The following is a 25,625-nucleotide window of genomic DNA, read 5'->3' on the forward strand; positions in this document are numbered from 1 at the left end:
AGCAGTGGAAGAGAAGGTAGCGTTTTAGCCGTGTGTGTGTTTGTGTGTCTATGTGTGGGTCTTGGGCTGGATGGTGTGTGTGTGTGTGTCTTGGGTCTGTGCATTAGCAAATCAAAATAGTCCATTTCCTCCCAGCAAACTTCCAGGTGCCTCTTTCCTCAGAGGTTCCCGCCCCTCCCAGGCACAGTTTTTCAATCACCTTCCTTTAAATCTGTCTTGGCTCTTCTCCTCCCTTTTGATGTACTGTGTCCCCACTTTGCTCACTCTGTTGGATCTAATAATAATAATAATAAAAAAAACTCACGTTTCCTTTCAGGTTCTAACCTTGACAACTCACCATCCTACATGTTTGCTATCTGGTAATGATAGATCCCTATTTCTCTGGGTCATTAAGTTGTCTTTCATTATTTTAACAGCCAAATGTGCCTTTTCCATCAATTGTTTCTCCCCTCCCCCCTTCTCCTCCCCACATCATTCTCAACAACTTCAGAAGAGTTTTGATTTGCAACTGATAATTGAAGGATAACAGATTGATACTTTTGCCCTCTTCATGTAGTCACTCAATATCTCTCAGCCAGTTGGCCAGAACTTTTAATAATGTATTCCTCATTGTTTTGAATTCTAGAACCTCTCTCAACTCTCACTATACTTCAGGTCAAAATAGGTTGGCGTTTACAGGCTTCTCAAATCATTCTGTGTTCTGTAAATTGCATACATTGTACTTTCGGACCTCTCTATATGTTTGGGGAAGGGCCCTTTATCGATTTTTTAAAATTAATAATGAAAACTAATATGTGATTAGTTTTATATTGTGTGATGGAGACAGGGACCCAACAATCAGTCAGTGAAATTTACTGAGTCCTTTCTGTGTACAAGGCACCGTACTAAGCGTTTGGGAAAATACAGTGCCACTGAGTTGGTAGACACTCATTCAGATCCAATAAATCAGTCCCACTGGATCTATAGACCTTGTGGAACTCTTTGGGGGAAACTGTATCTTTAGCCCATTAATCTTTTTTCTTTTTGATTCTATGTCAAGATGACATGCACTTTTCTTTTTAAGGCATCCTTGGGGGATGGAAGTCATGTGATTCATTAGGATTGGTGGATATCGCCAATTTACAGCTATATGGCCAAGTCCTTCTGTTTTATTCTAAACTGAGCTTGAGCTACTATTCAGGAAACCAAGATCAAGTTGTGTCAGGTGGTCACCATCTTGTCACATCTAGCTCCTCCTCCATAGCCCATCTATCTCTTTCTCAGAAGCAGTGTGGCTTAGTGGAAAGAGCCCAGACCTGGGAGCCAGAGGACTTGGGTTGTAATCCAGCTCCACCATTTGCTGGATGCATTATCTTGGCCAAGTCACTTAACTTCTCGGTGCCTCAGTTTCCTTACCTGCAAAATGGGGATTCAATATCTGTTCCCCCACCACTTGGTCTGTGAGCCCTATGTGGGACAAGAACTGTGTCTGACCTGATTAACTAATCTGTACCCCAGCACTTAGAACAATGCTTGACACACAGTAAGTGCTTAACAAATACCAATTTAAAAAAAATATATCTTTCTGGGTTGTTTGGAAGGTGCTTCTGCCCAGAGGAAAGGGCATAAAATAATTGACTCTTGAGGCCCCTTGCAGTCTTGGGACCCAAATATCATCTCAAGTGACAAGAAATGTAAATAGGCTACCCTCATCCTCTTTTGAACTAGTAATCATCAAGAGTTTGGGGCTGAATTATATATGGCGAACTGGAAAGGCTCACCAGTATCTCTTCAGTTCATCTGTTTTTTTAAAAGGGGAAACATCCCCAATTCTGAAGTTCGTACTTCGATTCTATTTATACACTCAACTCCTGCCCAAGAGACAAACTGAGAGGAAATGATAATAATAAAGGTATTTTTTAAGTGTTTACCATTTGCCAAGCAGTGTTCTAAGTACTGGGGTAGATGGGAGATAATGAGATCAGACCCAATCCCTCTCCCATATGGGCTCAGAGCCTAAGTAGGAGGAAGAACAGAAAGTCAATTCCCATTTTAAGCTTGCTGTGTGCAGAAAATGCATCTACCAACTCTGTTACATTGTATTCTCTCAGGTAGTTAGTTCAGTGCTCTGAACACAAGAAGAACTCAATAAAGTATGATTGAATGATTGATTGACTGATTTTGCAGATGAAAAAACTGCGGCACTGAGAAGTTAAGCTGCTTGCTCATGGTCACACAGCAGACAAGTGATGGAGCCAGGATTAGAATCCTGGTTCTCTGATTTACAGGCCCGTAATCTTTTTACTAGGTCACTAAAGTTCTCTAAATACTTCAGAAACCATATTTCTGCATTGTCCTACCTCCTCGGGGTTGGTCAGGTAGATGTCGGTAGAGCCACACCATTAGGCAGAGGTACGAGAAGGTGTAGGATTCATGTTCTTTCTACTCACACCCTACTTAATCTTCCCTTTATTCCATCCTACTAAAAACTGCAGCCCCTAACCCATCCATGGCATCATGTTGGACTTCTGGCAGGGGGAATGGGTGCTGCAAAAGATGTTAAGGTTGGTACCGAAAGGGAACCACAGAGAAGACTAGAGGTGGGGCTGTGATTCAACTTTGGTTTAGGTCACTTGAGCTTCTGTGCCTATGAAGAAAAGTTAGCTTCACCTACAAGAGCACCAGTAGATTTTGGCATGCCTATTTTTTAACCCATTCCCATGAAGAACACAGGATTCCTCAGAAGCCCCAGTTGTTTGAAAATTGGATTAAAATTAGATCCCCTGTTTCCTAGACGCAGGGGCTGCAGGAGGAAAGGAACGGCAGAGAATGTCTGAACTACTAGATTCTGTTTTTCACCCCAGGTTGGCTTGAGGGAAACCTTCCATATCCCGTGGTCCCACCTTTCCTGTAATCCTGAACAGTGGGAGATTAATCTTGTCTTGTCTTATGCCGTTGAGCTGCTTACGACCCAAAGCGCCTCCATGGACACATCTCTCCCAGAACGCCTTGCTTTCCATCTGCAATCATTCTGGTAGTGGATCCATAGACTTTTCTTGGTAAAAATATGGAAGTGATTTACTATTGTCACCTTCCATGCAGTAAACCCGAGACTCCGCCCTTGACTCTCTCCCCTGCCGCTACTGCCCAGCACAGGTGAGTTTTGACCAGTAGCAGATTGCCGTCCACTCACTAGCCACTGTCCAAGCTAGGAATGGAATAGGTAGGACTCTGTTTGACTCTCCCTCCCGTAGCCGAGACTGGGAGAGGACTGGAAAGTCTCCAGGTGTGACCCTGAGGGGGAGGGGATTAATCACCTCTCTTTTTTAGTGGTATTTGCTAAGTGCTTACTATATGACAGACACTCTACCAAGTGGTGGGGTAGATACAAGCTAATGAAGTTGGGTACAATCCATGTCCCAGGCGGGGCTCACGGATTCAGTCCCCATTTTGCAGGTAACTGAGGCCCAGAGAAGTCAAGTGATTTGCTCAGGGTTACACAGCAGACAAGTGGCATAGTGGGAATTAGAACCCAGGTCTTTTTGACCCCCAGGCCCCTGCTCTATCCATTAGACGATGCTTCTTCTCACTTCTTGCTTGGTGCTGCACTCAGAGATCAGAAAGCATACCTGGGTCTTGCTTCTGACCCTGGGATTGGCTCAAGGGAACCTTTCTGGATCGCACGCCGTAGGTGGTAAAAAAATGACCTAACCAATCAGTCAGTCGAATTAATTGAGCCCTTATTGTTTGCAGAGCACTGTACTAAGACACGGAGAAAGTACAATAGCAGAGTTGGTAGATGTGTTTCCTGGCCTCAAAGAGCTCCCTTGCTCCTCGGTAGCACCTGGTTCCAAACGGGAGTTGGACTTAAAAATAAAAGTTCCATACCAGGATTGCAGAATTCCTCTTTGAGCACTTTGTCCCTCTGTAACTCTGTGTAACTCTCTGTGTAACTCTGGATGCATGTCTGTGGAGAGAAAAATGCAAGAGAGTGAGACTGTGAACTGCCTTTTGTTTTTCAAGATGATGCTGACAGTGAGATTTTATTTATGTGAGAACTTAAAGATAGGAGTCCCTGAGATACTCAGGTTTCGCCTCTGTCTCCTAGACTGGACACTGAAGCACATGCTAAAATCCATCAGTGGAATGTCACATCAGTCAACAGCATTGAATAAATGTCCACCTGGTGCAGTGCTCCATATCTGGGATTATCTAGACATGGTCTTTACCCTCAAAAAGCCTAAATTCCAGCGAGAGAGGTAGGACAAGCACAAATTGATATATAAGAGAACAAATCATAAAAACATATAAATATTTTTGCCAGACACTTTACTAGAGAAGCAGTGTGGCTCTGTGGAAAGAGCCCGGGCTTGGGAGTCAGAGGTCATGACTTCAAATCCCGGCTCTGCCACTTGCCAGCTGTGTGACTGTGGGCAAGTCACTTAACTTCTCTGTGCCTCAGTTACCTCATCTGGAAAATGGGGATTAACTGTGAGTCTCACGTGAGACAACCTGATTACCCTGTATCTACCCCAGCATTTAGAACAGTGCTGTGCACTTAGTAAGTGCTTAACAAATACCAACATTATCATTATTATTATTATTAAGCATTGGGGTGGGGGTGGGGGGATACAAGCAAATCAAGTTGGACAAAGTCCCTGTCCCACATGGGGTTCACATTCTCAACCCCTATTTTACAGATGAGGGAAATGAGGCACAGAGAAGTGAAGTGACTTGCCCAGTGTCACACTGCAGATGAGTGGCTGAACCAGGATTAGAACCCATGACCTTCTGACTCCCAGGTCCGTGCTCTATCCACTACTCCACGCTGCTTTTCCGAAGAAGGAAGTAATACTACAATGCATTACAAAGAATGTCGTACTGCTGCAAGTTCTGCAGAAGAGAAATATAAATAGATTCTAGAATGTTGGGGAAAAATTCAAAGATGAGAGATTCATAATGGGCTATTAGAGGAAAAATACACAATTGCTCAAGGAGAAAAACAATATTAGCACATCTCTAAACAAAAAGATACATATCAAGGAGGGCAACCATAGCCTTGTGTCCCTTCTAGCATCCTTTGATATCATGTGCATAGGGAATGTGTCTGTTGGTTGTTTTGTACTCTCCCGAGCACTTAGTACAGTGCTTTGCTCAGAGGAAGCACACAATAAAGACGATTGTATGAATGAATCATGGAATTCAGAATACTAGGATCCATGGACTCTTGATTTGATCCACTGTGCCATCTCCTGAGTTCTTATAACAGGTTGGAGGTGAGAGAAGACAAAATGAGTAGAGCAAATTAGGCAATCTGCTCAGCAGGAAGAGAGCTCAGCAGCACTGAGAGTGAGGAGGGGGCAAAAATTGTTAAAGGAGATTTGAGTGTACATCACTTTAATAGGTCACAGGCCCCGTGTTCATGGGGAGGCCTTCCTATGGACTCCCATCATTTTGTGCCTACAACTGACCACTTGCCCTTTCTTTAAATGGCACAATTAGGCAATTGCATCCCTAATTAACCAGCCCGAGGCACAATTAGTTGCATGTGCAGTTAATTGTCATTGGGAAATTGTGTCCATAAAAAGAAAGCCCCTCCCCTCCTTCCTAAGTAGAAATGGGTTCTTATTCTTTTAACTGTGGGTTTTATGATGTTGAAATTTCACTTGTGGCCTGGATCTCCTGGAGAATGCAAGATGGAGGACATTTGAAGCTTGAAAAGCCAAATGAGTTTGAATTATGAGTGGGAAAAAAGAGGTGAGACATTGAAGAGTCATAAATATTAATTTTTTAGAACCCTATAACTCAAAAGTGACTCAACTGATTTGCTTCAAACTTTGCAGAAAAATTCAACTGTGGCCTGAAACAAGGAATCTTCCAAAGTGGATTTTTTTTTGATCAAGTTTCAAGGGTTTTTTAATCCAAATCCTAGAAAAACAACTGATCTCTTCCTTAATAATGCTCTAATGCCAGTACTAAACTGTGGTCTGGCAGAGCAGAGGAAAAACAGTTAAGGAGGTAAATTCAGGCTCCTACTCAGGAGATAATTTATTTCTTTCAACACTTGTTTATCAGTAACTTGCATGAATAACTACTAAAAGATCTACCCATTTCTTTTGATTAACTGGCCATTTTTAAAGGTTATCGCTTCACTGAGAGTGGGGAGCTGGGAGATGAAGCTGAGTTTTAAGCTCTAAAATATCTCCACTGTGGCAAAGCATTGTTCTATAAATACGGTAGGGTTTCATGAAAGGCAGCAACAGTTAAAATTTCCCCATTCTTGAGTGAGATTTGTACAAGGGTGAAGGAGAAGGGAACTCTTTGAATTCCATAAAATGATCATCTACATTTAGAACATTGAGTCCACGTTTTTTTTCCCCCCTTATTGGCTGGTTGACTTGTTTACCCACTTTCCAGCCAGCTGCTATTAACTCCCTTCTTCACTAAATTGTAATTTCTAAAGGTAATGATATTGGCACTGGTGGCCTGTTCCCTATGCTATTGCTCCTGACATGGCTATTAAAAGAAAGTTGCCTAATTTGAATTAAGCATGAACATGTCATTTTAGTGAACTGGACACCATGTAATTTCTTATGCATCATTTGTCCAAAGCATTTGGTCTATTATGAGGCAAAGTTTCTGTAACTACAGCTTCCCAGGCTAAGCTTTCTCTCTAAGAACTTGAGTTTAGGATTTACAAACAATAATAGATCAATGCATTTAAATGAAAACTTTCAAAAGCCAATAATGGTATTTATAAATTAATAAAGTGCTATAAGGAAATGATTCGCACCTCTTTATTTAGAAATGCAGTTAATTTTGCCATTGATTATGTATTCTTTCAGAGGACAAGATTGGTAGGCAGTGAGTCCAAAAATAAAGTTGAAGTTATATGTGAAAGCAAAAATTATCTGAAAAATTCCTATTTTGGCACTCAGGTTCAGATTCCTACCATCTGCAAAAAATTGAGACGGGAAGGAATGAAGGCATGATTTGGATATTCAGTGGTCATGTGCTCCATTTTGTGCTACTGGAGATGGCATAAGTTAAATAAGGCTAGTTCAGTATGTATCACCACTATTCCAGAAGCACTTCCTGATAAGGTCTGGTGATAATCAATCATATATTGAGTGCTTGCAGTGAGCTTACCGTTTAGAGGATGTGAGCCATTTGGTGTCCCAAGGAATAGTTTAGGTGGTTCCATTTCTGAGGATAGTTAGAGTGGTCTCAATGTTACCGTCTTGGCACCCTCCATCCTGTAAGTTTGTTATGGGCAGGGAATGCTTCTGTTTAGTGTTGTACTCTCCCTAGTGCTTAGTACCGTGCTTTGCATACAGGCAGTGCTCGATAAATATGGCACAGGTGATGCTGTCCGGCTGGAACCGCATGAAGACGTCTGTGCTCAGGCTGTTGTTCATGCGGTTCCTGCGAGTGGAGCGCATCGCCTCTTCAACTCCCCTCGGCAGCCCGGACCGCGTCCCACCAGGTCCGCAGGTATCCTACCAGGGAAGCCTTCCTGCAACAACTGACTCAGCTCTTTATGGGCAGGGCTCGCACCCTACCCGCCGCATTGTCTTGAATGTCTCAAGTGCTTTTAAGCAGTGTTCTGCAAACAGCAAATCCTCAATAAATACCATCGATTGAGTAATTGATTGATTGGCCTAGAGAAGCAGCATGGCTTAGTGGCAAGAGCACGGGTGTGGGAATCAGAGGTTGAGGGTTCTAATCCCGGCGCCACCTTTTGTCAGCTGGGTGACTTCGGGCAAGTCACTTCACTTCTCTGTGCCTCAGTTACCTCATTTGCAAAATGAGGATTAAGACTGGGAGCCCCACGTGGGACAAACTGATTGCCTTGTATCTACCCCAGTGCTTAGAACAGAGCTTGGCACATAGAAAGCACTTAACAAATACCATCATTATTATTATTATTGAATGAATGAATGGTGCCACCCCACTTATTAACTATAACTCTCCCCTCCCCTCCCTACCCCACAGAAGATACTTTCATAAATGCAGGCAGATGAGACTAGATGAACTGGAACAGTAATCATAATAATTGTGATATTTATTAAGTGTTTACTATGTGCCAAACCCTGTATTAAGCAATGGGGTAGGTATATGATAACCAGGTCCCACATGGGGGTTCATAGTTTAAGGGGAACAGGTACTGAGTCTCCATTTTGCAGATGGGTGAACTGAGGCACAGATAAGTTAATGTTGGTATTTGTTAAGCACTTACTATGTGCAGAGCACTGTTCTAAGCTCTGGGGTAGATACAAGGTAATCAGGGTATCCCACGTGAGGCTCACAGTCTTAATCCCCATTTTACAGATGAGGGAACTGAGGCACAGAGAAGTTAAGTGACTTGGCCACAGTCACACAGCTGCCAAGTGGCAAATCCGGGATTCGAACCCATGACCTTTGACTCCCAAGCCCGGGCTCTTTCCACCGAGCCACGCTGTTAGGTGACTTGACCAAGGTCACATAGACAAGTAGCACAGTCGGAATTCGAACCCAGGTCTCCTGACTCCCCGGCCCATGCTCTCTCGACTAGGCCACACTGCTTCATTAATAGTAGTGGAATAGGAGAGGGGGAAGCCTGGGAAAGAGATGGCAAAATACTGTGCTATTTGGCATGATGCCGGCCTCAGCTTGGGATAGGGCAAAGTACATAAAATAAGCTTTGCTTTCTTCTCAAGGGAGAAGGATCTTTGGCTTTCCCATTTGTCTGGTTTGAATTATCCGGCAGCTATCCTGAAAGACCCACTCCATACAGCTTGATTCTTTGTGCAACTCTGTTATCTCCCTGAGGGCCAGCCGAGCATGCCACAAATTTGCAAGCTTATTCATTCAAACACATTTATTGTGCGCTTACTGTGTGCAGAGCACTGTACTAAGAACTTGGGATAGTATACTATAAAAATGAACACATTCCCTGCCCACGATGAGCTTACAGTCTAGAGGGACCAACAGTTGTCCATCACGGCCATACTTCACCTTCCGTTTGCCTCTAGCTGGTTTAAACAAACTGACCCCTGGTTTTACATAACCCACAGCCAATTTCTCACTGTGCGGAGGTTGAGTTTGGGACTCTGCCTCAGTTCTTTGATCAACCTCTCACGTCCCATAAATTCAGATGGAGAAGATTATTCAGGGCCATCTGGGGTTGGTAGACAGGGAAACTGAGAGAGTCACCGAGGCTGATATGTCAATTATATCAGGCCTGTAATAAGTGGAACACCGGCAATATATTAGAGATGGCATAGAGCATTGGTAGCTACTCTTGCTTTCGGTCAAGGCTAGGAAAACCATAATTGACGTGGAACAGGAAAACAACTTAGTAAAACATTAACTGAAGCAAGACCTTGTTACTGATTGGATTTGTACTTTTCACGGCCTGCGTCCAAACCCAGAACAGCAGAAATCTGCCTGACTGAGGCGCGTATAACAAACTGACCTCTACAGCCCATAATGGGGATTTAGGTTGGGTATTTGTCTCCGTCCAATTGAGATTAACCAAATAAGCGTTTCTCCCTAACTCTTTCGCTATGACTCCTCAAGTGCTGGATCTCCATATGCAGTCACTGCTGAAGTGATTCCCAATTTGGAACAGTGTAGGCCATTTTACACTGAGGCTGACATCAGCCATGACTCTCCAGCTGATGACACACTCTAGATAAGGTCAAATTCTCAATAGAAAGGGACATTTGTTCACTACATTGCCTAATCCTCATTTCAAAAGAAGCTACACACACCACTGATTGGGCGGGATGTACTGTACTTGTACACCAAACAAAGCCTACCACGATGTTGGATTCCTCTCCACCTCACACCGCTAATTAGTTTGAAAAGAATCTAGTCACTCAGAACATAGTCTTGCAATGCGGGCAGTGATACCATAAGTAGCCTTCTATTTCTGAAACCTGGACTTGCAAGATAAAAGGATAGTGGTTTAACGCGATGCCAACCTGGCATAAATCGGGCAAAGACATCTGAACCCAACAGATGACTACCTACTATTAAGATGAGAGAGGCGATGGCAATGAGGACAAGTGGTATGTAATACTGGCCTGGAAGTAGAATCAAAAACTTATCTGTGAGCCCGTTATTGGGCAGGGATTATCTCTATCTCTTGCTGAATCTTATCTTCCAAGTGCTCAGTACAGTGCTCAGCACATAGTAAGCGCTCAGTATATATGATTGAATGAATGAATCTGAGTCATTATCAGTTTTACTTAGCATCATTTCACAGGGGTTGGCAGTGAAGCTTCAGGAGGGTCGTCAGGGCCCGAAGCCGCTCCCCAACTGGGTCGTCAGGGCCCGAAGCCGCTCCCCAACTAGCTACTGAGCTGGGATTTAACCAGACGTGGACTGAAAGCTTGACTTGCACCTTAATGCTTGAATACAATGACGACTCTGTACGTTTTTCAAATATGAACCCCTGTCATGAAAATTAGATTTTGTTAGTAATCCTACTGCTTCAGTGTGGTTTGTCTGCTTAGAAAGGATAGCTGTCGAACCAGAGAAGGTGTGACTTCCTCACATTGACACAGATAGATATTGGTAATAGGGGGATGTGTTCCCAGTGTGATAGCCAAAGATTGAATAGAGACAGCCAACTACTGTCTTCTCCTGAATGAGAAGAACTAATTCTTAACTTTTTATGGCCTTTCTAATCTGTACTGCACTCTTGAAGACCCAGCTCTCCTAATTCTCACCTGCCTCTTCCCTCCCCACCCCTAAGCTTTTCTTCATTAGGAGGTGAGAGAGTACATTTAAGGTAGAATGACTGGAGGATCAAGATTAAGCTAGTAGATTCAGACACCCCAACCTGTAGGCAATAGAAATAGGAGAGAAGGAGAGCGGGCTGGATGGCTTTTTCTTCAATTTTGTTTCTAGTAAGTCCAAGCAAAGATTTGGGTCAAATCATATCTTCTCTGGAGTGTCTAAGAAGACTTACTGTATTTAAATTGTGCTCTACTTTTAGCAGTTGGGTTTGAGATCATTCATGAAGACCTCTAGTGGCTGGAAAGTTTATCTAGAGTCACTTTATTGCACACATTCACCATTAGAATTGGAAGTGTATATCTTCCTAGAACGCCAGGAGAAATCTGTTCCCCTTAGAGAAGAACGAGGTGAACTTGGGATTTGATGCAACATGTCCTTCAGGTGGATATTAATAATTCTAGTATTTTTTCAGCACTTACTCTGTGTCAGGCTCTACTAAGCGTGGGGTGGATACAAGCAAATCGGGTTGGACACAGTCCCTGTCCAACGTGGGACTCACAGTCTCAACCCCCATTTTACAGATGAGGAAACTGAGACACAGTGAAGTGACTCGCCCAAGGTCACTTAGCAGACAAATGGCAGAGACAGGATTAGAACCCAAAACCTTTTGAAACTTTCTCAGCCTGAGGGAAGGGTGAAAACAACAAAATTAGGTGCTTTCCTGATGTTTGTTTTGTTCCAAGGAATTTGATTGTGGGATTGTTTTAAAGCCCACTTCCCAGCTGCCCTGTTACTTTATGCAATCACTGACATTTCCTTTCATTCTTTCCGCTCACTTGCAGACCACACACTGGTGAGCGCAGGTGGCATTAGGAAGTGAACAGATTTTATATGCATCTTTACAAGCGCGGGCCTCCTGGCCTATACCATGTGGATGAAGTTTGATGTTTATACAGTTGTTTCTAAAGGGAGAACTTTTAACATTGAGCACCTGCAAAGTTGGGGCAGATTCACGGGCTATGACCCATGACGGGGGAAATTCCAATGGAGCCCAAAGTGTAGGAGTTTGTTTATCTGGGATGGTAGGCTGGGAGAGGTCTTCAGAGTAGAGTGGCCACTGATGGCTCTTCTGGATCCCAGACACTCAGACACCCACGATGCTGAGTTACTACAGTGCTGTGCACACAGTTAGCGCTCAATAAATACGATTGAATGAATTATGACAGTCATGTTGCATAATGTGATCTCCTGCAGAGTATTTAGCGGAAGTTTGCCTGAGCCTAGAGCATTTCTCCAGGGTGATCTTGTTTCAGGGCCATTACATTGCAAAAATAATAATGATAATAATAATCGTGGTATTTAAGTGCTTACTAAGTACCAAGCACTGTACTAACGCTGGGGTGGATACAAGCAAATGAGGTTGGACACAGTCCCTGTCCCGTGTGGGATTCACAGTCTCAATCCCCATTTTACAGATGAGGTAACTGAGGCCCAGAGAAGTGAAGTGACTTTCCTAAGGCCACATAGCAGACAAGGGTTGGAGCCAGAATCAGAACCCATGACCTTCTGACTCCCAGGCCCGTGTTCTATCCATTACACCATGCTGCTCCCCCGACAGGGCCCTGTGAATATGGACTTCACTTCTCTGTTGTGGAAATCAGTTCCCAAACAAAGCTGGAGGAAGACTGGGCACTTAAACATGCTGGACGTAATGATGTCTCTTATATTTGGATCTCTACTCCTTGAAGCACTTTATATTCACTCCACCCTCAGCCTCATAGCACTTATATAGATATTCATAATTCATTTATTTTAATGTTCGTCTCCTCCTCTGGACTATGAACTCCTTGTGGGCAGGGAATGTTTCTACCAACTCTTATTTTATTATACTCTCCTAAGTATACAGTGCTCTGCACACAGTAAGCACTCAATAAATCCCACTGATTGACACTATATCCATATTGGACAGGACAGAGCAGCTTAAAACTAGGTTGTCTGGACTAATGATAGTAATTTTTGTATTAAGCACTTACTATCTACAATGCACTGTTCTAAGCACAGTACAAAGATAACCAGGTTGGACACAGTCCCTGTCCCACCTGGGGTTCATAGTCTAAGTAGGAAAGAGAACAGGTTTTGAATCCTTATTTTAGAGATGAAGAAACTGAGGCACAAAAAGTTAAGGGATCTGCCCAATGTCACACAGGAGAAAAGTGATGGAGCTGGGATTAGAACCCATGTCCTTTACTGCCCAGTTCCTTGTTCTTTTCCCTAGGCCCAGTTAAGTGACCACCATACTCCAGTGCATTCATATGGGATCTGGTGAAGCTTTGTTGTTTCTTTGCCCCACAAAAAGCACCTTGCCCTAGGGTGGAAACTTTCATCAATCAACCAGTTTTTACTGAGAACTCACATGTGCCTGTGTAGTACTACGTGGTTAATCTGGTGCACATCCTAGATCTATTTCTCTGCAGTGGGGAGAGACAGGAGGCAGGGAGGCTGGCAAGTTGGCTGATGCAGTAATCTCGGTGGGAAAGGATAAATGCTCCAATTAACAAGGTTACAGCTTGGATGGAGAGGAAAGGATGAATTTTAGTGATGTTGTGGAGGTTGAACCGACAGGATTTAGTGATTGAATATATGGGTTGAATGAGAGAGAGGGGAGTTAAGGATACTGCCAAGGTTTTGGGCTTGTGAGACAGGAAGGTTGGTGGTGCTGCCTACAGTGATGGGAAAGTCAAAGGGAGGACAGGGTTTGTGTGGGAATATAAGGAGTTTTGGGTAGGTTAAGTTTGAGGTGACAGGAGGACATCCAAGTGGTGATGTCTTGAAGGCAGGAGGAAATGAGATACTGCAGAGAGAGAGAGAGATATCTGGAGATGTGGATTTAGGAATCATCCATGTAGAGGTGGTAGTGGAAGCCATGGGAGTGAATGAGTTCTCCAAGAGAATGGGTGTAGAACTGAACCTTGAGGGACTGCCACAGTTAGGGGATGGGAGGCAGAGGAGGAGCCAGTGAAGGAGGCTGAGAATGAGTGGCCAGAGAGATAATAGGAGAACCAGGAGAGGACAGTACCAGTGAAGCCTAGGTTGGGTAACATTTCATTCATTCATTCAGTTGTATTTATTGAGTGCTTACTGTGTGCAGAGCACTGTACTAAGTGCTTGGAAAGTACAGTACAGCAATAGAGACAATCCCTGCCCCAAATGGGCTTACAGTCTAGAGGGGGGAGACAGACAATTATACAAGTAAACAGCCATCAATATAAATAAATAGAATTTTATATATATATATATACATACACACACACATATATATAAGTGCTGTGGGGTGGGGAGAAGAGCAAAGGGAGTGAGTCAAGGTTACGTGGAAGGGAGGGGAAGCTGAAGAAAAGGAGCCTTAGTTTGGGAAGGCCTCTTAGAGGTGGTGTGCCTTCAGTAGGGCTTTGAAGAGGGGAAGAGTGATTGGTGGATTTGAGGAGGGAGGATGTACCAGGCCAGAGGTAGGACATGGGCCAGGAACTGGTGGCAAGACAGGTGAGATCGAGGTACAGTGAGAAGGTTAGCACCAGAGGAGCAGAGTGTGAGGGCTGGGAAGCAGAAGGAGAGAAGGGGTGGTTGCCAGTGTTGAAGGCAGCTGAGAGGTTGAGGAACGTTACGATGGAGTAAAGGCTGTTGGATTTGGTGAAAAGGAGATCATTTATGACCTTTGAGAGGGAGGTTTCTGTGAAATGAAGGGGACAGAAGCCGATTCAAAGGGGTCAAGGAAAGAATTGGAGGAGAGAAACTTGAGATAGCAGGTGTAGAGAATTCAGTCAAAGAATTTGGAGAGAATGGTAGGAGGGAGATGGGGTGATAACTGGAGGGAGTAGTCATGTCAAGGGAAAGGTTTTTTTTAGGATAGGGGAGTTTGAAAGTGTGTTTGAAAGCGATGGGGAAGGAGCCAATGAAAAAAGAAAATTTGAGGATTCAGTTAGGGAGGGAAAAAGGGTGGGCTCAAGTATTTTGATAAGGGTGAAGGAATAGGTCAGACAGCTAGCTTTCAGTTAATACACAGCTTGAAAAAGACATACTTTTGGTAAATCTTACATCCAAGAGTAGTTGTCAAAGGATGCTTCTATTGACACGGAATTTGAAAACCAGACAAAAGTCAGATTATGTAAATGCAGTGCCAAGGTAAAGCATATTTGGTGAATTCTAGAATAGGCCTGGTAACCTAAGAGGGCTGGCCACTGTGTACACCTGCAGCTTCTGGACAAATTTCATCATTGGCCCAGAGAGCAAACAGATGAAGACGGCAGTCAAGGAGAGAAGAAGGGAGGGGGCAAGTGATTTGTTAAGGTACAAAGGGATGGGGATACACAAGCAGAGGCATTGGATTTTGAGAGAAAGCAGGAGATCTCTAGAGATACTGCTAGGACAGATAGGAGAGTTGAAGAATCTCTCATAGTCCTGTGAGATATTTTGTGAACTATTCAGTGTCTTTCCACTGATTGGGCCCAGAGGCCTAGGACTCTATTCCTGAGGCACCACACCATTCTCAATTTTGGTTTCCACCCCAGCTTCAAAGGGAGTTCTGTCAAATGGGCTTCCTGTGGCCCCAAGTGAAGAAACAAAGAGGCCTTATTGACTTGTGTGATTCTTCCTTCTTGCAGAAGAACCAGGTGTGTTAGATTTGTCCAAAGTGGGCTGCTGTTGACATTTTAAATGGTATTACAGAGGTGTCTAGCAGAGGTGGTCGTAACATAGAGTGCTTCCCTTTCCTTTCTCAGAGTCCTATGAAGGAGCTATTTAGCACTGGGTTATTTCTTCCTTTCCTGATTAAACTATATCCAACAACCGCACCCTTAGGGGAAAGTCAATCAATAAATCAATCATATTTATTGAGTGATTAGTTTGTACTAAGCACTCGGGAGAGAACAATATAAAATAGACACATTCACTGCCCACAGCGAGCTCACAGTCTAGAGGGAGAGGCTGACAGGCGAATAAATAAATGACAGATATGGACATAAATGCTATGGGGCCGGGAGGAGGATGAATAAAGGGAGCAAGTCAGGGTGATGCAGAAGGGAGTGGGAGAAGAGGGAAAGGTGGGGGCTTAGTCAGGGAAGGCCCCTTGGAGGAGATGTGCCTTCGATAAGGTTTGAAGGCCCGGGAGAGTTTCTATCGGATTTGAGAGGGAGGGCTTTCCAGGCCAGAGGGAAGATGTGGGCAAAGGGTCGACAGTGAGATAGAGGAGATCGAGATACAGTTAGAAGGTTAACTTTGGAAGACCGAAGTGTGCGAGTTGGGTTGTAGTAGGAGAGTTAGAAGACAGAGATAGTCACCGTTAAGTATTTTAACTTATACTTTGCATTGCTTATTTTTAAAGGCACACCAAAGAAAGAGCTCAAAAATCAGTAACAGTATGTGCACAGTTCTTCCTTTGCCATCAGTGGAGTTCTGATGTGGTCAGTGTAGTGATTGCTGGGGCATTCTTTCATGCCTCTCTTCCAAATCACATGCTCTTAAAAAAAAAAGGACTGTGGTTTCTGGTATATTCTTGCATGTGCTTAGTATAGTGCTCGACAACCAGTAGGTGCTCAATCAATACCACCGATTGAAACATTGCAAAGTTTTTCTAAAAACCAAATATCAATTATGAGGTGGACTAAAGTGGCTTGTTGGTGTTTTTATAAGTCTGGGGGGAGAGGAAGAAGAAAAATTATGGCAGTTGTATTTTGATGAGTGTGTTAGGAACAAAAAATAGTTGTTTCAACTGAAGAGAGGTGTTCTGTGAATAAGGATAGTTCAAAGGCAAGGTTCCTCCCCTCCACACAATTTAGATCAACTCCTCACTGGAAGATATTTGTTTTCTGTTCAATTCTCAGAGCTCAAGGGCCCAGGATGTCACCCTAAAGGAAAAGACTCTCACCCTTCTCTTTCTTACCAACTCCAATCTCTTCCTTCTTTTTTCTTCCCTTTCAGTAGTCTTCAAGTGAACTGAAGTCCTCTCAGTACTGAAATAAGCGTCCCTTGACCCCACTACATCATCCAATCATTGGCCCATCTCCCTAATCCGGTTTCTTAAATGAACTCCATATTCTTGCTGACCTTCATTTCCTCTCCTCCAACTCTCTTTGGAATCTACTGTAATCTGGATGTCTTCATCTTCATTCTCCTACACCATGCTCATCAAAGACCCAGTGACCTTCTTCTGACTAAATCTAGTACATTCTTCTGCTCTGTCCCAATCCTCCTTCCTCCAGCAGTTACCTTTGACTTTGTCAACCACGTCCTCTTCCTAGAATTTATCTTCAGCCTTGGTTTTATCAGAGTTCATTCTTGGTTTTATACTTACCACTCCAATTGCTCCTTTTCTCTTTCCTTTGCTGCCTCTTTGGCCTTTCATAACTCCTCTAGTTGAGAAACCTTGATTATGTGTAATCATTCCTGGGAAACCATCTGGAAACCGATCAGTGACTATCCACTGATGGGACCCAGAGGCCTTGGATTGTATTCATGTGAATGTCTGACACTCCTCCCGTTTTCGGCCCATTCTCGAACTCTGGTTGTGCCACAAGGCTCCATCCAGGGCCGTTGACACTAATCCTAACTAACGTGACCGGCTTCCGAGGCAGCTATCCTGCTGGTCTACTTGCTTTGTTTACCCACTGTCCTGTGGAGGAGCTAGAACTGACAGGGCTGGGAGACTGTGAATGGTACCATGCAAACCATCAGGCAGCAATCAACTCCTTCATGCAGGATCTTGTTCTCAGAATCTTCATGATCAGAGATGATATCACTCTAATTGCTCTGCCCTCATTCTCCCAGGGAGCTTCTCTGTTCATATAAAGTCAGCCACCCCTAAACGGTTGATTTCCAATTCTGCATCCCCAACTTTATCTTCTTACCTGCCTTAAAAATCTCGTATTTCCTCCCACTCCTGGGACATCTCTGCCTGGATGATTTGCCAGCACCTTAAAACTCAATATGTCGAAAAATGAATTCCTGTCTTCCTTGACAGCTGGCTATCTTTTACTTCCTGTCACAGTTGGACGTATAAATCATTGTGCTATTCCAAACTGTTGCCCAGGTTAACCTTTTAAATTTTTTTTTCCTTTGATTTTATCATCCCACTGCATCCTCCTTTGCCTGATGACCCCATTTGCCCTCCATTAAGCTTACAAACCTCCCTCCTCAGAGTGCTACAGCACATCACCTGATGGGATGAGTCAAGTTCAAGGTTACAAGGTATGAAGGTGCTGAGGCACCCTGTAACCTTGAACTAGCCTCATCCCATCAGGTATAAACTCATTGTGGGCGGGAATGTGTGTGTTTATTGTTATATTGTACTCTCCCTGGCGCTTAGTACAGTGCTCTGCACACAGTAAGCACTCAATAAATGCAGTTAAATGAATAAGTAGTGTGGTCCAACGGAAAGAGCACAGTCTTGGGAGTCAGAAGACCTGGATTCTATTCCCAGATCTGCCTTTCTGGGCGTGCCTATGACAGGAAACAAGAGACACCCCCTTTCACGCACCTGCATCTTCTCACTTTCCCTCTGAAATCTTACATATCTCCTCTTGTGAGCTTCTACTTTCCAGTTTATTCATTTCTCCCACATTAATTTCCTGACTCAACCTATCTCTTGATTCTCCCAGCCCTGTCCCATCATGTTCACTGTTTCTGTGGCCTGGAATTCCCTCCCCAAGTTCTCATTGCCAGAGCTTTACCTATAATGAAGGCCTTCCTAAAATCCCACCTCTTCCAAGAAGCCTTCCTCATGTACTCTCCGACACCCGGAACCATACAATAATACCAACCTTATCTATCACTTACATATTTATTTATACCTGTCCCCAACACTTGTGTGCATTTGTATGATTCTACATTCAATTATTTATTTTGGTTATTCTGGTTGTAGTTATTTTAAGTCTGTTTCCCTAGCTGGAATGTAAACTACTTGTGGGCAAGAAACGTCTTTGTGGAATATTTCCCAAACTCTCAGTACAGTGTAATGGAACTAGTCTATGCTCAATATATAGTATTAATACTTCTCCTCCTCCTCCTTCTCCTACCATTATCGTTTCTACTACAAGTTTTCCTCTTCCTAACATTCCCACCATTTTAATATTGCCACTATTGTTTCGGACCTAGACACTCACTCCCTGCTATACTTGATTCCTTTCTGTCATTTACTTTCCATATTTAGTTGGACATTAAATCCTTCTGTTTTCACCTTGATGAATATTTTACTGATCCAATCCTTCCTCTTCACCCTATTGACAGCTAATATGGTTCAAGTCCTTGTGGTCTCCTGATTGGACTACTGGTCTTCTTTCTCTTCTCTCTTCTATCCTTCAAACTACACCCCCCATCAAATTCAATTTGAAACTTGGAGTCCATCACTTCCCTCCCCACAGATTTCCAAAAGTCACCCATTTATTTTCATATAAAACATAAAAGCTTAATCAAGGTCTTCAAGACTCTCCCTCTGTTGTTTCTGACCTGGCTACTCTCTTTTCCCACTACAACAACAGTTTATACTCTTCACTCCTACCCAAGTAATCTCATACTTTTGGAAGAATATTTTTCTCAGCTCCTGCGTGCCTTTCCCCTTGCATGGAATTCCCACATTCTCTCAAACCAGCCACCCACTTCAGAAACTCCTCAGAAGTCATCTCCTTCCTTCAAGAGCCACTTCCTTTTAGGCCACGCCATCCCACGAACTATCTTAGTACTCAGGTCCACAATCGCTAATTTGTCATCAGTTCATTCAATTGTTTATTAAACAGGTTTGCTTATATCTATTTATTCATATCCACTTATATCTTTGCTCTCACTATTTTACCTCATGTGTTATGCAATCTGTGTTCTTCTTCAGTCTCCTGCTTTGACTGTATTCTCCTCAAAGCCAAGATCATGCCTCGTCCCCCTGTGGATGTTGCCATGACTTCATTACAACGTTAAGTTAATGCATAAATAGTAGGAGCTTTCTGAAATGAGTGGCTTAGAGTGGCACTTTCCTGTGCAGGAACTCTTGATAACAATTTATTGTTGCTTCATGAGGATTAGGTTTGCACCTAATTCACTTTGCTGAATGGCCAGATAGTACTAGTAATAATAATAATAATAATAATGATAATGATAATAATGGTAGTCATTAAGTACTTACTCTGGGACAAGCATAGTACTAAACTCTGGGATAAATACAAGATGATCAGGGTGGACCCTGTCCCTGTCCCACATGGAGCTCACAGTTTAAGTAGGAGGGAGTAGGATTTAATCCCCATTTTACAGAGAAGGAACTGAGGCACAAAGAAGTTGAATGACTTGCCCAAGTTAAAACAGCAGACAAGTGTCAGAGTCAGGATTAGAACCCAGCTCCTCTGACTCCCAGCCCAAAGCTCTTTCCACTAGACCATACTGTTACCCACTGCTGCTCCCAAGATCTCTAACCTTTTGGCTTTTTATGCCATTGGAAAAAGCGTGTCAAAAACTTCCTTTTGAACGATGACTGGACACGGACGACAGGAATGATTCCTCGTACAGTAGAGAGACCCTGATCTGCTGCTGTGTGACAAGATATATATTTTCAGGTTGTCACTGCCTTTATATTTAGTTCAATTCATTATCTGAGAGGGAATCTCAGTGGGATCCAGGACACTTGAAGATCTTCTCCCTTCCACTACACTAACTCCCATTAATGCTAATGGGTGTTACCTAAACAAACCCCAAGGCTTCCATGGGAGAACTGATCCCTTTTGGAGAATAAACAAAAATAGCCCTCAAGTGCTCTTTTCCTTTCCTTCTGCGCTTTATCCACTGAATTAGTCTTCGGAGCAGGGAGAACCATTCGAACCTCAGGCGCTGATTTTTTTCCAGTTCTGACAGCTTTAATATTTATTCATTGAGGACCAAGCTCTGTTTTGAAAAGCACATGCCCCACTCCTAAGGAATCCCTCTGACTTCACATAGTGGAAGACACTATTTCCAGCTCCTGCTCTTACCCGCTCGTATTGTTACACGTCGGTAAGCCCCACCGCCAAAGCTCTGCCTCTCTCCCACAGTGCCACCTCGCCGATGATAATTTGAGGCAGCTGGATAGCAGCTCTCTTGCATCGGAGTTTCTTAAGTCTCCAGCTCTATGAGACACACGCCTTATCCGGTCATGCCTCTTAGTCTGTCAAAGGCTTCCCCTTCTTCAGATGCTTTCTGCTAAGAGCTCTAGTTCACTGTGTCTACAACCGCCTATTATGAAGCAACCAGAAACAGACTTGGCCGAGATGGTGAGAGGATTGAGACGGAGTAAGGAACGCACTGTGGTCCTCGCTTAGAAAGTGCTTGTTTGTAGAACTTTTAATTATGGTGAACTTACCTCCCCAGCAACCCTATTTTGTTTTACAACAGAAATGCCTTTCCAACTGCCAGGTCAACAACCCTCAGTCCTAGTAACCGGGGCCCGAAACAAACGTTAATTCAGATCGGTGGCAACGTGTCCTATAGTTTCAATCTTCTCCCTTCAACGTTTGGCTTCATTAAACATTTCTAAAAGCGAAAGGGGGCTAGCACACGTGACAGTTAGTCTTTTCAGTTGGTAGAGGCTGATGCTGGGAGCAGCCCAGATCGGATTTGTTTGGTAGAGTGTCCTTATCCTGTGAATTGAATTCTATATTTCCTTTCCATCTGAACCAATATGGCAAAGCCAAGGTCCCAAGCGGAGCGTGGTCGTTCGATTGATCCCGGACCGCTGCTTGGCTCAGTGCTCCTGTGGGTTTTTCCAAAGTTTACGATGAGGCCCAACTGAAGCCACAAATCCTTTAGGGGGTCGTGGAGATTTTGTGGTTGAATCCAAAAACAAAGCCAGGAGGAAGGATCAACTGCCACAGAGATTTTATTAGCCAGACCACAGAATTAAGCCTCAAAATTTCCTACACGTTCCTGGGGCTGCAAAGAGATTCAATGGGAGGTTTACCTCCAGATTTTGGAGTGAAGTTTTTACACTAAATCTCTACCACATTACTAATTATTCCCAGTTAATCTAATTTATGCCAATACCATTTATGGAAAAGGCATGACAATTTCTAAGCTAATGTGGTTTTCCTTCCACATGATTTTTGACTTTTCAGTGTTTTCCTCCTTTAATTAGCAGATCAGATAACTCTTCAGTTAAATGTGCTAAAATAAAGTACAAACAGTGTAAGTGCTATTTGATTTCCAAAGAATCAAATTTCATTGGAATAACTTTTTAAAAAAAATTTAGTTGCATTGCATTATCTCTCATGGAGAGGAGTATGGCATAAAATAGTATTTAACCATTTTTTCTCTGTGCTGAAATTTAGTGCAAAAGCAAATCAAACACTGGTAGGTTACATGTGCATTTATAATTTAAACCGCTTGATAACTTCAATAGAAGCAACCACAGTGTATCTATAGGATCTTTCAAATATCAAGTATGTCATAGTATTTTCCATATAATTTTATACTATCAATCAAGCAGTCTTATGGATTGAGCACTTACTGTGTGCAGAGCACTGTACTGAACACTAGGGAGAGTACAATATAACAGAGTTGGTAGTCACACTCTCTGTCCACAAGGAGTTTACAGTTCATAGCATTACTAGTTGCACGATCATAATCTAATGGACAAAATGTGACTTTCCACATTGATTTATAATCCAGAAGTATGGTAGGACACCCCATCCGATCCACTCAAGATCATAGTTTGCATAGTTTCTTAAGATCACTTGGTCCCTTTACAGATCATCTATCCTTGGATCTGTGACATCTGTGTATCCAGATGCTTAGAAAAGGAAATTGATGAACTCCAGGGATTTTGCCTCTAGAGGATTGGTGATTTTGGAAGCCAAACCAGTAGTTTTGTCCAAAGGATGCTAAAACCTGCACAGATTGTGTAATCATGTGGGGAAATGCATTGTAAGGTGCATAACTGCCAAATTGTGTATATGATTATGAGATTTGCATTTGCAAATGCACTTTTGCATTTGACAAATGACATATGCCCTCATGCAGTGGTGTATAACTCTCACAGGTACACTTTTTGTGGTGGTTCTGTAGGATGAGATGTTTCTTTCTCCCTTCATTTCCATCTTCAAATTCCTCAACCATCCTACATCTATGGATTTCTCTCTCCTCTGTCTTACCTCTACCAGTCCTATACCTAAGTATGGACTCAAATAATGAGCTGTCCGTCCCCAGTTCTTCACGAGGTTTCCCATTTCCAAGACCAGATTTATATATGATGAAATAAATGCAATTGACATCCTTTTCAATTTTCCTATCATAATTTGGTATTTGACCTGAACCAGAAGGGTTATTTAGTGGATTGCTTGTGAGAGCAAAAAGGAGCATTTCATAACACTTTGTGGAATGGAGCTCTGGGCCTTGGATTCTCGGTATTTGAGCCAGGAACCCATGTTAGATGGACTTCAGCGGCTACCCTGTTTCATGTGTATCAGTGGCGCACTATATAAACAATAGTATTAAATAGGAAATTTATGCCCTATGTTTTTTTTTTAAGTTTTGGATATTAGGTATTCAAGAAAATTCAAGAGAAGCAGTTTGGCCTAGTGACTAAGAGGAGGGGCCTGGGAGTCTGAAGGACCCAGGTTTTAATCCCAGCTCTGCCACTTGTCTGCTGTGTAGCCATGAACAAGTCACTTCTCTGTATTTCAGATGCCTCATCTGTAAAGCACTTATCAAGACTGTGAGCCCTATGTGGGGCAGGGACTGTGTCCACCCTGATTAACTTTTATTTACCCCAGCTCTTAGTACAGTGCCTAGTTAGTACAGCACTTAACTAATGCAATAATAATAATACAATGGGTGAATCGTTCTTTTGGAATACTATAAAAAAAGAAAAATGCAGTGGAAAAAGTTGTTTGCCTGGGTTGCCCTCAGTAAAAACATTTCATTAAGGGAAGCTAGTTGTAACTGAGATAACACTTTGGGTCTGAAGAGGTATGTAAATCCCTCTTGTTCTGAACACATCAAATAAATTGTTCAGGAATAGTTCATCTCTGGTTAAAGATTGCCTCAAGGTCACCAAGACCTTAGGCTTATCAGCCACAGATTGCAACTTGCATGATTTGTGGCCATCTAGGAGAACATGCAACTTTGAGAAAAATATTCTATCCTTATTTTTGGCAAAGTTTATCCAGGTTCTCTGATTTTAACCCCACTGCATTTTTTTTCACGTAAAAATGAAATTCCTTCCCCTCTGCATTTTGTTCTATATTGAGCAGAAAAAAAACCACTCCCTTTTCTGAACAATTATTAGCCTGTAAGAAGGGAGGTGGCTGTGATTCAGTCCGTGTCTCTATCTTCTAAAAAAAAAATTTGTAACAGGAATTTTTTAGATTAGGATTTATTCAGTATCATAAGAGGCAGCATAAACTAGTGGAAAGAGCATGAGATTATGAATCAGGATACGTGGTTCGGTTCCCAATTCTCTCACTGGCTTTCTGTGTGATGTTAAGTCATTTTAAACTCACCAGGCCTCAGTTTTCTCACCTGTGAAAGGGGAATAAAACAGTTTGTGAATGTCTTTTGGGAAATATACTGTATCTGATCTCATAGCTTGGTAACTATCCCAATACTTTGCATGGAGTATGTGCTTAATAAATGTCATAATTATTATTATTTTGAATTTTTGCTAAAAAATGTAAAGGGAGGTTGAATAGTTTCACTTATCATTAATACATGGTGAACACGAATGTCTTAGTGGATCAATCTGAAGTTCAGATAATATTTAGAGTTTTATAGGCGGTTTCTTTTATTTTTGGCAATTTCTGCCTAGAATTCCCCCAATCAACTAAATTATTGTAAACACACGAGCAGCTAAAAACATGCCAGTTACCCATTAAAGTATAATTTGTGGCATGACGTACTAAAGCTTTAGGAAGAGTCCCAGAATTGTCCCTGTTTTTTCTTTTTTTTTCTGGGATTAGAAAGATAGAGACACAGGATCAGAAGAATTCTTGGGGTCCCTCTTCTCATTCAGTCACAGGCGCCCACATTCATTCATTCAGTAGTATTTATTGAGCCCTTACTATGTGCAGAGCACTGTACTAAGCACTTGGAATGTAATAATAATAAAAATGTTGGTATTTGTTAAGCGCTTACTATGTGCAGAACACTGTTCTAAGCGCTGGGGGAGATACAGGGTCATCAGGTTGTCCCATGTGAGGCTCACAGTTAATCCCCATTTTACAGATGAGGTAACTGAGGCACAGAGAAGTTAAGTGACTTGCCCACAGTCACACAGCTGACAAGTGGCAGAGCTAGGATTCGAACTCATGACCTCTGACTCCCAAGCCCAGGCTCTTTCCACTAAGCCACGCTGCTTCTCTTGTACAATCGGCAACAGATAGAGACAATCCCTGCCCAACGATGGGCTCACAGTCTAAACCCACATCCATGCCCGCATCTATTCACACTGTCACTCAACCCTCCATGTACATTCCAGTAGTCTTAGCCACATGTGCAAGCCCACTCACTCTGCCACAAAATACACTCACACATATCCCTCAGTGGAACACAGACATGATCATTCACTTACACCCTTCTTTTGCCCTGCATACCAGAGACAAGGCTCTTAATCAATTGACTACTGAGTGACTTCTATCTATAGAGCACCACACTAAGCCCTTGGGGGAATTCCCTAGAATTAGTAGACCTAATCCTTGCCCGCAAGGATTTTGCAATCTAGTGGGGAAGGTAGGTACTTAATTGAATTACAAATAGGAGGAAGAAGGCTAAGGCGATAGGAACATGATTTACCGCTGAATAAGTAGAGCATACAAAATTGGAACACAAGTGCTGGGATGAGCAGCAGAAAGACAAGAGCAGATAAAACTACATGATCCAGCCACTTGTCTTTTATATTTTTATTCCATCTTTCCTTATGCGTC

General features: G+C 42.8%; 1 protein-coding gene across 7 annotated transcripts in view; it reads left to right on the forward strand.

Annotated features, from left to right (window-relative positions):
• The window catches only part of ZNF536 (zinc finger protein 536), a 337,831-nt gene that overhangs the window by 175,271 nt on the left and 136,935 nt on the right, over nt 1-25,625 (forward strand). For 2 of the 7 annotated variants that reach the window (XM_029075588.2, XM_029075587.2), the window contains exon 1: nt 5,595-5,736. The exons of the other annotated variants lie outside the window; for them this stretch is intronic. In XM_029075588.2, coding sequence (XP_028931421.1) covers nt 5,706-5,736 — 31 coding nt within the window. In that variant the 5' untranslated portion in view covers nt 5,595-5,705. Of the gene's footprint in view, nt 1-5,594; nt 5,737-25,625 lie in introns of those variants that run through there. 7 annotated transcript variants of the gene reach the window in all.

Source organism: Ornithorhynchus anatinus, chromosome 11 (assembly GCF_004115215.2).
Source record: "Ornithorhynchus anatinus isolate Pmale09 chromosome 11, mOrnAna1.pri.v4, whole genome shotgun sequence".
Lineage (NCBI taxonomy): Eukaryota > Metazoa > Chordata > Mammalia > Monotremata > Ornithorhynchidae > Ornithorhynchus > Ornithorhynchus anatinus.